The sequence below is a fragment of the Lepidochelys olivacea genome (assembly GCF_965140295.1).
Source record: "Lepidochelys olivacea isolate rLepOli2 genome assembly, chromosome: 18".
Taxonomy (NCBI): Eukaryota; Metazoa; Chordata; order Testudines; family Cheloniidae; genus Lepidochelys; species Lepidochelys olivacea.
The window spans coordinates 17,610,549-17,627,949 of record NC_140428.1 but is presented as its reverse complement, the minus strand read 5'-3'; the positions used below and the strand labels follow the sequence as shown (position 1 = coordinate 17,627,949).

General features: G+C 43.3%; 1 protein-coding gene across 1 annotated transcript; it reads left to right on the top strand.

Annotated features, from left to right (window-relative positions):
- Positions 1-620: 620 nt before the first annotated feature.
- Positions 621-16,340, top strand: LOC311532982 (arylacetamide deacetylase-like 4; the record flags this gene model as incomplete). Its single annotated transcript, XM_084652005.1, has 4 exons — positions 621-776; positions 8,946-9,162; positions 11,815-11,878; positions 15,566-16,340. 4 exons carry the CDS (start codon positions 621-623, stop codon positions 16,338-16,340), a joined length of 1,212 nt encoding a protein of 403 aa, XP_084508131.1.
- Between the last annotated feature and the right edge of the window lie 1,061 nt (positions 16,341-17,401).

Sequence of the window (17,401 nt, the reverse complement as noted above, 5' to 3'; positions counted from 1 at the left end):
AGGGAGTGGTTGCACAATCAGAGACAAGACAAAACAGGTAAGAAAGTACCTAATTGTGAGTGCTCTTGAAGGCAGCTGTAAAGCAATTTCCCACAGGAGTTGAAGAATAACAGAAGCCTGATTGTATCTGAGGAAAACATAACACGTCTTGGCTTTCCCATAAAATTGTTGCAAAATGCATAAGAAATCAGACTGCCAGCTCCCAGGACTGGAAGAGAGAAGAGAAGAACAGAAATGCAAGATCAGTGAAATGAGGTTCTGAAAAATCCTCCTGCTATTGCAATATGAGAGAGAAGACAAATCTCAGGTCTCTTGTTAGAGCTAATATATCTTTGCCAAGAGAAGCACTAATCCAAAAACGATAGGCACAGTAGGAAAACACATATAGAATATGTGTTGCCATTATATCTATTAATATGAAACAATAATTTATGCAAGCCTCACCTTTTTCTAATTAATACTTCCTGTGTGGTGAGATCTTCACCTACCTATGAGTATTTCCAAGAGGAGGAGGATGGGGTGTGGAGGGATTTTTTGATCCTGCCACTGAAGATTTTAGCTGTGGAGACAACTGCAGGAGAGCAGTCAGTTCCTAGTTCCATCCTTCTGAGCACCGTGAAATGGAATTCACATTAGCAATTTTTCTTGTTGCTTTTATCCTGTTGGTGGCATTGGCATTTTACTATGAACATCCAAAGGCTGAAATCCCTCGAGAAGTGGATCAGCGCGTAAAGCTTTACTTTATTCATTACGTCGTGAACTTTGTATTTGGTCTGGTGAGTGTACCTTGTTTGAAACTCGGGTTTGATTTCCATTTAAATGTATTGTAAAGAGTTGGCACAAGATCCCTGTCAACTGGATTAGTTCTTGGAGGTAAAGAGAAGAAAGCACCAGGCAGCATCACTCACGGGTAGCTCCGAGGGAGAATTATTTCTTCGTGTTTAGGCAAAAGCCTTTTTAGAAAAAGTACAAAGAGTGATAAAATCTGTGCTAGGTAGGAGCTCTGCACAGGGCTGGGAAACCTGTTGCTTATGCAAATGCAGTAGAAAGATTTCAAGTGTGGGCAGTACAACTTGCTGTTCTTCAGTCCAAGGTGTAAGGAAGACTACAGTGTGTCTGTGAAAATATGTATACATATGAAGTGTTAAAATGAGGCAAGAACTAAGATTGAAGTCAATGGCGTTGCATCAATTTGCATAGGCTCAGGAGCTAGGCATGGTCTGAATCCTGCTATTAAGAGAGTTCTGTTTAAAAGCAGTAGTAGGGAGCTGCTCGCTGTGACTCCACAGGGAGGCTTATGTTGTGTTTTTAAAGCAGGGATTCAACCACCTCTTTTTGTGGGTGTGACGAATACAGTATATCTTTGCCAAAGTCACAGCACATCATCTGAGTCAGCATTGACTTTTCTGAGGATTTTCAAGGAAATCCTTAATTGACATACCTGCGCTAGCTCTCAAGATAGCACGCTACAGATAGAAGGGAGCCGCAGTGACACAAACTACAAGACCTCTTGGAGACCCTCGGCCCGTACTTGGGGTGGCTAGCCCAACCTCTCTAGTTTTAGCACACCGGCTCAAGGAGAGCTAGCCAAAGACCCATAGAATCATAGAATATCAGGGTTGGAAGGGACCTCAGGAGGTCATCTAGTCCAACCCCCTGCTCAAAGCAGGACCAATCCCCAACTAAATCATCCCAGCTAGGGCTTTGTCAAGCTGACCTTAAAAACTTCTAATGAAGGAGATTCCGCCACCTCCCTAGGTAATCCATTCCAGTGCTTCACCACCCTCCTAGTGAAAACGTTTTTCCTAATATCCAACCTAAACCTCCATCACTGCAACTTGAGACCATTGCTCCTTGTTCTGTCAACTGCCACCACTGAGAACAGCCGAGCTCCATCCTGTTTGGAACCCCCTTTCAGGTAGTTGAAAGCAGCTATCAAATCCCCCCTCGCTCTTCTCTTCTGCAGGCTAAACAATCCCAGAATGTCTCCTTGTGCTGGGAACCACTCCCTCCAGCCTGAAGTGTAGACTTGCCCTAAAATTAATTTTAAATGGTCCCTTTAAGAAATGTGGCCTGAGGAACCTCACCCTTCTTTTTTGAACCTTTCTAAGCTAAAAATACGGCCCCCCAAAAGCACCAAGCTTCACTCACACCCATCTCTCAGACAAGCCACTCTCCAAATTTTGAAATATACACTTAAAAACAATCGGCCCCCTTATTGTCCCCCCGGCCTGGGAGTGGACATGGGGCAACAGGGCCACGTGGGATGGGAAGCTCAGGGAAGGGTGTTGTTGGTCCAGAGATGTACGGAACATCAGATTAACGTTTGGTGAATCATTTGTCTGGAAAGAGAACATGAGATGAGCAGGGCTATGAGTTTGCATGGGCTTCCCCCTCCATGAGCGTCTTCCACTCTGCCCTCTCCCCTGCCCTGCCACCAACAGCCCCTCTTCCAGTTCTTCCTACAGCTGCATAACTCCCACCACGGTCCCTCTACAGCCATGTGCTGCCCACACAGTAACTGGGTGCCTCTGTTAAAATAACAGGCAGCAGGTGCCTCTCCTAGCTAGTGTTTCAGGCTGCCCACAGACTCCCACCGTTCAGCTACTCTTGGTTCACATTTTTCAAGTTATCTTAGCAGCCCTGTGAAACGTATCTTTTAAAATAATAGCTCAGACGCTGGAGCATCCGTCTGTACAGCCATACAAATACAGCAAATAATTCAAACAGCCGATGAGGAAAATATTCAGCATTCATAGGAAGAAAGAAAAGGAGTACTTGTGGCACCTTTGAGACTAACCAATTTATTTGAGCATAAGCTTTTGTGAGCTACAGCTCACTTCATCGGATGCATACTGTGGAAGATCTTATTATATACACACAAAGCATGAAAAAATACCTCCTCCCACCCCACTCTCCTGCTGGTAATAGCTTATCTAAAGTGATCACTCTCCTTACAATGTGTATGATAATCAAGTTGAGCCAGGCTGACAAAGGAGGTGCTGTTGTCATCATGAATAGGTCGGAATATGAACAAGAGGCTGCTCGGCAGCTCTCCAACACCACTTTCTACAAGCCATTACCCTCTGATCCCACTGAGAGTTACCAAAAGCAACTACAGCATTTGCTCAAGAAACTCCCTGAAAAAGCACAAGATCAAATCCGCAGAGACACACCCCTGGAACCCCGACCTGGGATATTCTATCTACTACCCAAGATCCATAAACCTGGAAACCCTGGGCGCCCCATCATCTCAGGCATTGGCACCCTGACAGCAGGATTGTCTGGCTATGTAGACTCCCTCCTCAGGCCCTACGCTACCAGCACTCCCAGCTACCTTCGAGACACCACTGGCTTCCTGAGGAAACTACAATCCATCGGTGATCTTCCTGATAACACCATCCTGGCCACTATGGATGTAGAAGCCCTCTACACCAACATTCCATACAAAGATGGACTACAAGCCGTCAAGAACGCTATCCCCAATAATGTCACAGCTAACCTGGTGGCTGAACTTTGTGACTTTGTCCTTACCCATAACTGTTTTACATTTGGGACAATGTATACCTTCAGATCAGCGGCACTGCTATGGGTACCCGCATGGCCCCACAGTATGCCAACATTTTTATGGTTGACTTAGAACAACACTTCCTCAACTCTTGTCACCTAACACCCCTACTCTACTTGCGCTATATTGATGACATCTTCATCATCTGGACCCATGGAAAAGAAGCCCTTGAGGAATTCCACCATGATTTCAACAATTTCCATCCCACCATCAACCTGCGGAAGTGAAGAAACAGATTGATAGAGCCAGAAGAGTTCTCAGAAGTCACCTACTACAGGACAGGCCTAACAAAGAAAATAACAGAATGCCACTAGCCGTCACCTTCAGCCCCCAACTAAAACCCCTCCAACGCATTATTAAGGATCTACAACCTATCCTGAAGGATGACCCAACACTCTCACAAATCTTGGGAGACAGGCCAGTCCTTGCCTACAGACAGCCCCCCAGCCTGAAGCAAATACTCACCAGCAACCACATACCACACAACAGAACCACTAACCCAGGAACCTATCCTTGCAACAAAGCCCGTTGCCAACTGTGCCCACATATCTATTCAGGGGACACCATCACAGGGCCTAATCACATCAGCCACACTATCAGAGGCTCGTTCACCTGCACATCCACCAATGTGATATATGCCATCATGTGCCAGCAATGCCCCTCTGCCGTGTACATTGGTCAAACTGGACAGTCTCTACGTAAGAGTAAATGGACACAAATCAGATGTCAAGAATTATAACATTCATAAACCAGTCGGAGAACACTTCAATCTCTCTGGTCACGCGATTACAGACATGAAAGTCGCTATTTTACAACAAAAAAACTTCAAAACAAGACTCCAGCGAGAAACTGCTGAATTGGAATTCATTTGCAAATTGGATACAATTAACTTAGGCTTGAATAGAGACTGGGAGTGGCTTAGTCATTATGCAAGGTAGCCTATTTCCCCTTGTTCCCCCCCACCCCCCAGACGTTCTTGTTAAACCCTGGATTTGTGCTGTAAATGGCCCACCTTGATTATCATACACAATGTAAGGAGAGTGGTCACTTTAGATAAGCTATTACCAGCAGGAGAGTGAGTTTGTGTGGGGGGGAGGGGGGGGTGAGAAAACCTGGATTTGTGCTGGAAATGGCCGAACTTGATTATCATACACATTGTAAGGAGAGTGATCACTTTAGATAAGCTATTACCAGCAGGAGAGTGGGGTGGGAGGAGGTATTTTTTCATGCTTTGTGTGTATATAATAAGATCTTCTAAACTTTCCACAGTATGCATCCGATGAAGTGAGCTGTAGCTCACGAAAGCTCATGCTCAAATAAATTGGTTAGTCTCTAAGGTGCCACAAGTACTCTTTCTTTTGCGAATACAGACTAACACGGCTGTTACTCTGAAACCTAGCATTCATAGGGACATAGATGGAAACAGTTATGACTCGTGTGAATAAAAATACATGAATAAATAGGAAAACTGGTCTGTGCTTTAGTTTTTTCTTACAAGCTAAGATTTAACTGATAAGAAAAAAAGGGCTGGACAGTGGTGGCTTTGCAGTCAACAAAGGACAGGGGGAAAGAGACAGAAAGTGCCAGACTGTATCTTAAAGCAGAAGATGGGGACTGGCTGATGGTCACAGGAGTGAAGCTGGATAGGGAGCAGGGCTATGGAAACTGGGGAGCTGTCTGTTGATACAATAATATTCACAGTGTTTAAAACTTCACACACATTCTCTGCTCAGTGTTCCATAGGGAGAGATTAGGGACGGGGGCTGGCGAGAAGAGGGAGGCAGATCAGTGGAAGGGAGTGTATGAGGGGCCTCTGGAACTGTGCTTCAGTGGAAAGGGCCCCTGAGCCATGCCAGGAGAAGCTCTGCCCCCTTTCCCCAGCACAACTAGATGGTCCACGCGCATACACCTTCCTCCTTTGCTTAATCCTTTTCTAGGCCCTACCCGCAGCGTAATCCAGGTTCTACTCCCATAACCACCACTACTCCCAAAACTCTGAATCCTACCCACTTCCCCAATATGTAAGTGTGACATCAACTGCTCCACATTTCAGAAACCCAGGAAATTCATACACAAAATGTGTGTGTGTGAGAGAGAGAGAGAGTGCTAAGGTTGCCACCACACATGCCATAACAAAGACCAAAACCACCAAAGCAAGGATATGAAAAGTTAAATGAGCTAAGAGTACATATTCCCTTCTACCCACAGATACACATCTTATCACTAGAGCTACTGTACACCACAGACTACGAAGCACAACCGTAACCCTTCCTCCATAGGGATGCAAACCTCCACCACCGCCTATTGTTGCCAATGGGATCTGGTTTTCACTGTTTCAGCTTGAGCGTCTACTGTTGATTGCATGCTACACCATTTGTGTTGTTTGTGGGAGGAATCTATGAGCAGGACAAACTTGTGAAATGAGTCAAAATTGACTTGTCAGCTTTTTTTAATGCAAGCTTGCAATTCTTATGAAATTTGAGACTGCACCTCCCCTCGCCATACCTATTGGCAAGACAGAGATTGTTGCTGTCAGCATCACCAGAAAATTGCATGTGTTTTTTTATTAGGTGTTGCAGCAAGTGACGCATTCAAAACCATGCCAAGCTCAGAAGTTACTAATTTAGGAATTAAAATGGATGAAGATAGGCCATTTCCATGCAGATATCAAGATACTAGATCATGCTTTTAGCATGCTAAGACTTGATGACAGCTTATACTCCCCTCTGGAAGCTCTCTGTGTTACACTTATTTCAACATTTCCTAGTTGGCGGCCGGCATCCTTATGGGTTACAGCTAAGTATGGTAATTGTGGTAGTGACGAATTGCTCCATATCAGCAAATGGAGAAGTAGATGGCACAAACTGGAAGGTAGCTCTGTTTTTTACTTCCTTGCTGCTGTTATTTTGTTACGTAATGTGAACTGTGTATTGTGACAGACCCAGACCAGTGGGGTACAGGAGTCTGGTCAAAGGCAAATATACTGGCCACTGGATCAATAGTTTTCTGTTCCCTGAGTGACCAGAGCAGGGGCTGCCCTAGAGCAATCAGGAACCTGCTAGAACCAATTAAGACAGGCAAGCTAATTAAGCCACCTGGAGCCAATTAAGAACATACTAGAATCAATTATAGCAGGCACACTAATCAAGACACCTAGTTTAAAAAGGACCTCCCATCAGTTAGTGGGGTGTGTGTGCAAGGAGCAGGGAGTGAGAAGGCGTGCTACTGGAGGACTGAGGCGTACGAGTGTGATCAGGCTTCAGGAGGAAGATCCTGCGGTGAGGATAAAGAAAGTGCTGGGAGGAGGCCATGGGGAAGTAGCTCAGGGAGTTGTAGCTGTAGCTATATTTGTCACGCAGCTGATACAGGGGACATTGTAGACAGCTGCTATCTACACGGCCCTGGCCTGGAGCCCAGTGTAGAGGGTGGGCCTGGGTTCCCCCCATCCCCTGAACTCCTGATCGGACACAGGAGGAGTTGACCTGGGCTGTGAGCAACACCAGAAGGGAAGATCTAATTTGGAAAGGGATCTGGCCTGTTCCTGACCCACTAGGTGGGACCCAGAGACTGCAGGGATTGTTCTCCATTTCCCCCATGCTGGCCAGTGACGAGGTTAGCTGAGTGGACGGCAGGTTTGAGCCTCTAGCAGAAGTGGCCAAACTGAGGGCTGCCGTGAACCTCTGAGGTGAGCAAATCCACCCAAAAGCCCAGGACCCACCAAGGCAGAGGAGAAACTTTGTCACTGTTTGTAGATAGTTAATTTAAAGCACACCATCTATTTGCATATAAGAAAATGTTCATAAGTGTGTTGGTTTAATAAAGTTGTTGCTGAATTGTAAAAGGCTTCTTGACTACAGCCGTTAACACGCTGTAAAAAGTAAATCAGGTTTGTTGCCCCTTCTTCCAATCCTGACATCCCTCTTCTGACAAGCACTGTCACCTCACTACCAGGTGGTAGCAGATTTTGTGACCTTACAGGTCAGCTCCCCAGTGAAGGGAAAAAAGTCAATGATACGGAGTACAGATATATTCTAACTGTAACTTGCTTTTACACATTTATCAGTCCTGGAATAGAGATGCAGGCAATCCCCTCTTTCAGGAATCTCAGCCCAACACAAATGCCTGCTTCTCAGAGAGTAAAATCTACCTTAAGAATGGACTATAATCAGAGACTAAGGCAGAAAGCAAAACTCTCCTGCCGTTCCGACAGCTTCTACTCACTGAACCTGGTATAACCAAGAACTGGCAACAACACATGAGTTTCTTCCAAGACTAAAAACTTGTTCACTCTCTAAGAGAGAACTCGGAAGACAATGTGGAACAGCACCACCTGATGACGTCTGCTATAACAATACTTTGTTGTTGCTAACCAGAAGCAATTAGTCACTTTAGTGCTGACTGTGAAGAACATGTCACATAACTTGTGAGGTTGGCACCTGGGGCTCTGCAGGGCAATGTGAAGGAGATTTTCTTTATGTTCACAGTAGTTTGAGCTGAGATTAGCCAGCCTAATAAACTCTTGATGAGTCTGAAGTCATCTAGCACAGTACTGAAGCCACTCTATCCTTGTCTAGATCACTTGATCTAGATTAACTGGGAATTGGTCCTGCTTCGAGCAGGGGGTTGGACTAGATGACCTTCAGGGGTCCCTTCCAACCCTGATATTCTATGATTCTATGACATCAGGGGTTGCTGTGGTTGTATCTATCCTGCAGTAACAGGATGTGACTGCAGCTCCAGTGGAGATACCTGGGCTAGTTTTAATCTGGCTATGTTGGGTTACAGAACAGCAAAGCTGCAACAGCTCAAGCTTCAATGCAGCCTGCACAACCCCCCCATGGAACCCTGGGAAATTCCTCGCTGGGCTAGCCCACGCTGAGCCTTGCATGGCCACAGCTTCACGGTTCGAGGATTCAAAATAGTTAGATTAAAGATTGCTTGGCTATGTCCGCTTGAGTGGCAGTCACACCCGCTGACTGTCGAAGAGACATACCCTGTGTGCCTCGGACAACAGGAAATATCCCTGTCTGCTCCTGCCCAGTTTTAGAAAAGATTGGGAGTGGAAGAAGAAGCATTTCAACTTTGCTGTAGGTTACCAGTTCAAAGCCAGCCAGAGTTATTAGTAATCAAACAGTTGTAATGAGATGCAGGGTAATTGGTAGCACATGTGAAACAAGTTGGTTGTCTGAATCTACTTCAGAATGAAGAAGTGACCACGTTACCCTCACAACGGGGCCCTTTGATGGCAGCACCAGCACAGACCCCAAAATTTGAATTGGTTCTGGAGACAATTTCCTGTTCACTCTCCAGGATATGGCTGAAGCACATTGACAGGGAACTGTAAACTAATTTTTGGTCTCTGTCTCCCTATAAATAGGCAAGGATTTTTGAGAAACTGCGAATCTGCAAGGAGGTTTACTTCATCAGGACCTTCTTGTATGGAATACCCCCATGGAAGAATGCTAATCTCTTCATCGAGGACTTGAAGTTTGCAAAGGTGTCAGTGAGGGTTTACCATCCGAAAGCGTCATCTGCTGGCCAAAGGAGAGGAGTCCTTTACCTTCATGGAGGAATTGGCCAGTTTGGAAGCATAGGTAAGAATTTTAAAGAAATTAAGAACTATGATAAATTTGATGTTCCTTCTATTATGATAGTTCTTACATGATAATTAAGAACTACTGCAATTAAGAATTTAAAAAATAAATTAAGAATGATAACCAAACTTAAAAGTTACATATTTTTAGTCAGACTTTCCAGCATTATGCCGCTGAGCATTCCCTTCGACGAAAATTTGTACTTTTCCTTGGATTTCTGTTCTCTGACCATTCATGAGAATTACTTTACTTTTCCCTTTAATTGTTGCTATTGGAGACAGAAAAATTGGAGCTTTGGCCACTGCTAGGCAAACTGCTCCCAGGCTGGAAGTCTTTGAGATCAGTAACATACTGAACTTTGTTAATTATTATAGCACTGAAATGTCCTTTATGCCTCTGAAAAATCTCCCACGATAATAATAATCCCTTAGACATATTTTTGGTTGCCCAATCTGAGACATCATAAGGTATTCAGACTTCAGTAGATGCCAAGTACCCACCCTTTGAATAAATCAGGGCCCTTTAAAGGCATCTCACATTGGGCAAAAATTGAGGCATCCAAGATCACTGTTCTCTTTGGGAAATCTTGGCCTATATGCAGGCTGAGTGTTGGATGCTGTAATTAGAGTGGGGTGAATTTTTTCAGAAGCATAGTTTATTCAAAGAAAAATGCAGTTTGGGGTTTTCCAAAACTATTCTTGAATTGGGAGTGAATTCAGTGAATAAAAAAAAAAAAACTTTTTCGCAGAAACTAAAGTCAAAGTTTTGTTTCAACAGTTTCTAAATGATATGTTTTGACCTTTTGGTTTGAAACAAAGTTTTGATTGGAAATGTAACTAGATTTAAATAAAGCAAAGGCACCCAAAAACTAAAAGAAAACCCCAAATCATTAAAAAGAAAGATGTAGGTTTTGGGATGAACCAAAACAAAATATTATTTGTCGTTTTCAGTTCAGCCACTGACTTGAAAAACAAACAAACAATTATTTCCTCAGCTCTAGTCCTATCTGCAGAGGGAGGTATTAAAACAGCTAGCAACTTTACAGATGTCCTCATCAGATGTCTATTATTCCTGTGAGGTACAATAATCCCTTTGGAAGGGGTAGCCCATTTTGTCATTATATGCTTCCTTGGTGCAAGTTTTAAGCCCTGTGACAGGTGATGCCTCAGAGGATTTGGCTAACAAAGCTGCTCAATTCCTGAATGTGCAATTGAGATGCACCTATCTTCCCTTCCAATATCCAATTTGCGCTATTCCATCATCTTTCTTTTTTTTCGGATAAATAGACAGCAGGGACATTTCCTAAGATCTGTGCTAAGATGTTGTAGCTTTTGGAATAAAGGCCTGGTCTATTCTGAGCACCTGTGGAAGGGACAATTACTACATCTCCGTGGAACTAGCCCCCAGACAATGTTCCTTTTCATTTGTTTTCCATACGTGGAACAAATGACGGCCTTACCTCAGATTTAAAAATCTGTGGATGCAGTCTCTTGCACACCGTTTCTCTCCTTCTTTCTATTATCTCCACCCTACCATTCCAGTTACCATTTCATTCCATCGTCCCTCCCTTCCTGCCTCATCATTCATTCTATATCCCACACTCGTTATTGACTCTTTTACAGCACTCCTTTTCACTCTCTTTCCCTTGCAAGTTTCCCTTCCCCTCCCTTTCTTCGTTCTACACATTACTGCTTTTTTACTATATTCTATTCTGGTTCTTATCTGTTGCTCATCACTGTGGCAATGTAAGCCCCTTCCAGATGTGTATTATACAATGTTCCTGGTGTCTGTCATGCGTGGTTCTTCCATACCACAGGGAAAAAGCTGCATGAACAATTAAAAAAATTAAGATAATATTTATTTTATATATGTGTATATATAGGCATGTGTTGTGTGTTTATACTAGTAGAGACAAGGTTTAAAAAAAATGCATCGTGCCCTTGCAGTGGAAAGTGGTGAGGTCTGAGGTAGTTCTCTGTGTGTGTGTGTGAAAGAAAATAACACACTTGCCCCTTAAGAAAATCCCTCCATTGCATTACCCTTGATGTGGCCCTGCTAATGCCAGCAGTGGTGTCTTTGTCCAACCTCCCACAGGGCTGGTTTACATAACGTGAAGGTAGAAATGTGAATCAACTTTGGTGTCCTGTCTGCACTAGGGCTCCCACAGATGTTAACAAAATGGTGGGAGAGTTCATCCCTGTGCCACACCCCTCACAAAATCTAGTAGTGTCAAGGCCAAGGGCAGGAGAAATCCAATGCAGGCTTATTAGTATGAAGGAGATACAGATTCCAGAAAGTCTGACTCTTTCTTTTAAGTGATGTTACTTTCACACCTTGACTCACTCAAAGAGGCATTGAGGAATATTTTGAGTATGGTGTTTGGATACTTCCGCCCCAATGCACACAACTCCCAGTGAAAAACATGAGAGGCCCTTTTGCCACATACTGAACACACTAAGACTTTCTCTGGATTAGTAAACCAGGGATGAGTAGAATTCCAAGTCACATAAAACCCCCTAATCCTCCTGTAAGATCATGAGTCCCTCATCAAAAATGAACACCCATCTGAATTTTCTTCACATTGTGTAAGGATATAGAATTGAATATCTTGAAGATATTAATACAACTCCATTGAGAATGTTTGTGTTGCAGGCATGTATGAAAGAGTATGCCGTTTTATTGCCCGTGGAAGTGACTCAGTGGTTGTGTGTGTTGGGTAAGTGATTTTATTTCAGTTGCATTATGTGGGAACCATTTACAATGTGTCAGCTTCCAGGTGTGTGTGTCCATGAGATGTCCCTATCAGCCTGCTCTTTCAGAAAGTGGTTCAACAAAAGGAACATATGGATGGATATAGTTTTTCACTCTACGCTCTGCCCTCTTGTTGAGTTCTTTGGAGTAGACTTGCAATAAGTCTGTTATGGAGCCTAAAAGATCAGACCAAACAAAGAAAAAAACCCCTTTAAATATTTTAATACATAGCATCATTTTTATAGATAGTGGGTCAAATCCTGACCCCTCTAATGTAGAGGAAGGGGACTGCACATACCTTACTCTCACCTGTCATTATACAGCCAGATCAATCCTTAGGATGGCTGTTATTGCAGTGCATTAGCTATAGAATGATGGAATCATAGAAATGTAGGGCTAGAAGGGACCTTGAGAAGCCACCAAGTGTAGCTCCCTGCACCAAGGCAGGACCAAGACCATCCCTGACAGGTGTTTGCCCAGTGTGTTCTTAAAAATCTCCAGTGATGGGGATTCCACAACCTCCTGTGGAAGCTATTCCAGTATTTAACTATCTTTGTAGTTAGAAAGTTTTTTCTAATATCTAAACTAAGTCTTCCTTCTGGCACATTCCACCCATTACATCTTGTCCTGCCTTCAGTGGACACAGAACAATTGATCGCCATCCCTGTTATAAGAGTCCTTAACATATTTGAAGACTTATCAGGTTCCCACCTCAGTCTTATTCTCTCAGGTCTAAACTTGATTAGTTTTCTTAAGCTTTCATAGGTTTCTATTTTCTCAACCATTTATCATTTTTGTTGCCTCTCTGGATTCTCTCCAGTTTGTCCACATCTTTCCTAAGTGTGATGCCCAGAACCGGACACAGTACTCCAGCTAAGACCTCTCCAGTGCTGCGTAGAGATGGACAATGACTTTCCTTGTCTTACATATAACACTGCTGTTAATAGAGTCCAGAATGATGTTAGCCTTTTTCACAACTGCATCATATTGTTGACTCACGCTCAATTTGTGATCCACCGTAACACTTAGATCCTTTGCAGTGTTACTACCACCTAGCCAGATATTCCCCATTTTGTAGTTGTGCATTTGAGTTTTCCTTCCTACTTTGCACGTATCTTGATTGAATTTCATCTTGTTGAATTCAGACCAATCCTTCAATTTGTCAAGGTCATTTTGAACTCTATATTTTTTCTTCCAAAGTGCTTGCAACCCTGACAAGCTTGGAATAATCTGCAAATTTTATAAGCCTACTCTCCACTTCATTACCTAACTCATTCATGAAAATATTGACTAGTACTGGACCCACAACTGACCCCTGCTGGACCCCTCTAGATACGCCCTCCCAATTGGACAGCAAGTATTGATAACTACTCTTTGAGTAGTCTTTCAACCAGTTGTGCACCCACCTTATAGTAATTTAATCTAGACCACGTTTCCCTGCTTGCTTATGAGAATGTGAGACTGCGTCAAAAGCTTTACTAAAATCAAGATACATCATGCTACTGCTTCCCACGCTCCCCTGCCAAGCAGGCCAGTAGCCTGGTCAAAGAAGGAAGTTAGGTTGGTTTGGCATAATTGGTCTTTGACAAATCTGTGCTGGCTATTCCTTAGAACTGTTTGTTTTTCTCTAGGTGCTTACAAATTGTTTGTTTAATAATTTGTTCCAGTGTCTTTCCAGGTACCAAAGTTAGGCTGACTGGTCTATAATTCCTCAGGTCCTCCTTGTTCCCCTTTTAAAAAGATAGGTAGTATGTTTGCCTTCTCCATTCCTCTGGGACCTCACCTGTCTTCCTTGAGTTCTCAAAGAGTTCCAAGATTGCTTCAGCTAGTTCCTGAAGTACCCTAGGATGAATTTCATCAGGCCCTGCCAATTTGGATTCATCCAGCTAATGGAAATATTCTTCTAGGCAGCAGCTTCATAGCTGTGTACCACAGAGGCCTAGGAGAAGGGGAGCAGCTTCGGCAAATGAGTCCTCAAGCCCCTCCTATAACCCACTGCAAAGCATGCCGTTATGTCTCTCCACAGAGACTACAGCAGAATTGGGAGCAAGGGAGAAGATATACAAGGGTCTGCTGATTGTGGGGCTCATTGCAAGTACTATAGAATACTTCTGTGTAGGGCTGATAAGAAGAGTCGTGCGTGGGGGAGGGAAGGGAAGTTGTGCCTTCCCTTCCATCCCCCAGCACTGACCGTTATTTTGTGGAGGGCTTTGTTCCAGTGTTAGTTATCAACTAACAAACAGCCACTGCCCTGATACGCACTAAATGACATCTGTATATGTTGGCATCCACTATTAAAAACTCAAGCTTGGAGGCTGTTTTCAAAAACATACATTTTAAAATGAATTGGGTAACAGTCTGAATGATTTGAGTTGCAGTTATCCAACCCCCTTTTATTTAAAACATGGTCCTCTCCACTGAGAGCCGATGCAAAGAGCTGTAAGAGGAAGCCATTTGCAGCGCACAGGAAGAAATGTTATTAATCTACCAAACCCAGGAATTATCCTACATATTCCAGAGGGCCATCTGCTGTCCCTTACCTATTGAAAAACTGTTTACAGATAGAACAGACCTTTAAAAACCTCCCTGCTAGTTATCTCCCAAATGCTAAAGTCAAAGCACATGACCCTGTTATGGATCACTGGGATTTTCAGGGAAATTATGTCTTTGTAATGAATGAGGAAAGTGGCCTCCCTAAATGCTTCAATTCATCAGCATTCATCATGTTGTAACTAAAGATCTCTAGCTAAATTGTTTTAATCCTGATAACCTGACAAACCTGATAGAAGATGACTGCTGCAGGATAATCAGAGAAAAAAGCAAGCAAAAGACTTTGCGGTCTGTACTCAATAGACTGTCTGACTAGCTTCCCTGATTAACAAATGTGTTCGGTGTTCTGAGACCTTTGGCTAATTGAGAGTGCATCATAAATTGCTAATAAAAAGACATAACCACAATGAATATTAATCTGTATATTCCAACCCTTCTGTGTATATGTCAACCATCCATATTCGTGGCGCTGTTAAAATGAATACAGATTGTTGCTGACTACACCCTGTGTGGTGCATTTGTGGATTAATGGTTTTATGTTTCCTGATATTGTGTGTTTCTTTAAGGGAAATTGTATCTCCTTTTTTTAAGAGAAAAGGAATTGGGATAAAAAGTTGTTTCCCTTGAATTATATTCAAAATTGCACTACCTGTTCCCTAAATCCTGGGCTAGCAGAATTGAGCGAACACCCATGTGGAATCCTTAGCGCCACTTGGCTCCCTTTATAAATAATTCCTGACACAAAAAATAGTAAATCTTTATCACTTTCAGTGTTTATTTTAGAAATCTCTATTCTCACATATGTGCTCAGGGAGGTATTAGACTTCATTGCAAACCTAAAAGCAGGAAGGCCGATTACTGGTACATACTCCAGAATATTTCAGTACCTCACAGAGTCAGGTGATGTGTCTACAGTTGTCTAAAACATAATTAAAAAAGGGGAGGGGGGTAACTCCTGAAGCTATTCTACAAAGCAGAATTTTAAACATATACATAGGTATTAATAAACATATATGTTTTCTAACTTTAAAAGGTACTTGAAAGAGAAGATGACACTTCCCATAGATCTGATGACATTAAAACGCTGTCATTGATATTTTAGGTATCGTTTGGCTCCTGAGCATCCATATCCAACCCAGTTCTGGGACTGTCTCACTGCCGCGGTACACTTTATGAGGACCGCAGAAGACTATGGGGTGGATCCCACCCGTATTATCATCTGCGGGGACAGCAGCGGTGGTACGCTTGCGGCTGCTGTTTGCCAAGCCCTGGTGAATAGAACAGACCTCCCAAAGGCACGAGCCCAGATCTTGCTCTATCCGTTTCTCCAAGCTGTGGACTTTAATTTGCCTTCATATCAGCAAAACGGTTCAGTCCCCCTCTTGTTAAAGAAACGGACCCTCACGCTTGGTATGCAGTATCTCAATAAGGACTTGTCACTGATGAAAGGTATCCTAGAAGGTTCCCATGTGCATGAGGATTTGAAACTGAAGTTTAGCAAATGGCTGAGTCCAGACAATATCCCCATGGAATTTAAGATCAGAGGCTACAAACCACCTGCATCTGCTTCATATTCAGAAGAACTTCATACTTTGGCCAAACTAGTTTTTGAGACAACCTTTTCCCCACTATTAGCTGAAGATGCCATTGTTCACCACCTCCCAGAGACTTTCATCTTGACCTGCGAGTACGATGTGGTCAGGGATGATGGCCTGTTGTACAAGAAAAGATTGGAGGACAATGGCATTCCAGTGACTTGGTACCATGTAGAGGATGGATTCCATGGAGTACTACTCCTAATTGACAGTGGGTATATTTCATTTCCATGTGGAAAGAGAGCAATGGACAATGTAGTAAACTTTATAAAAGGTTTATAACCACCACCCCACAAAAAAACAAAACAAAAATAACCCCTCACTCCCCTGTTCTTCAGAGCTGGGAGTCATAGATATTAAGGTCAGAAGGGACCATTATGATCATCTAGTCTGACCTCCTGCGGCTGTTGTTTCTGGCTGCTTGTGAGAAGTGCAGCTAGAGGAGCTTAAGAATCTGTTTCCCCTCTTCCTGCTACTCAGCTGGTCTTCCAGGGAGAGATTTGTGCAGTGCTGCCCAGGGGATGGGAGAAAACATTAGGGCTGGGAAACTGAACGGACAAAGGGACTTGGGGCTGAATCTGGAGGTAATGGAGAGGGGGATGAATCGGGGTGGGGGTGGGGGTGGGGGGAGGGATATGTGAAATGGTGACTCTTGGGAAGATGAATCTGGAGCTGGCTGCAGAGAAGCCTAAATCTGATGGAGGCTGAATCCAGAGTGAAAGCTGTAGGGAATAGAGAACTGAATACGGGGGCTGGATCTGGGGATGCAGGCAAAGAAAAGATGGTGGAAGGAAAGAGGGAGGAAAGGAGGGGATCAGCTTGTGGAGCACAGCAGTGCAACTTATAAAGCCATAAACAATGAACAATACTTAATCAGGAGCTACATGCTGTTATGAGTTTCAAAGGTAAATGAAACAACCTTGTGCCAGGAGGTCGGAGACAGGGTTAGTGTGTCTAATCAGAGCAGTAATCAAATGATATGCTCCACAGAGATGTTGTATAAAGTAAAGTTGTTTAGACTCAAACTTCTGTATTAAAGAGCCACTGATAAGGGAGAGGCTTTTACTTCGGTTTCAAAAACAGCATTTTAAAAATAAATAATTGATGACTTCCCATGAATGTACATTTTGATCAGCCACTGTAAAGAGGATGTGTCACTATGGATCTTAGGCCTGTATTATCCAAAGGAGAAAGCAATTTCTGATAAGAAGACTGGATCCGTGAACACTGTACCGTGCCATGTCAGAGAAAGGGCTGGGATACAAGGAACTACCACCATCCAAATGGTCTATATCCAGGAGAGAATGACAGATAAGCAAAAATGCGTTATGATTTTTAACTAG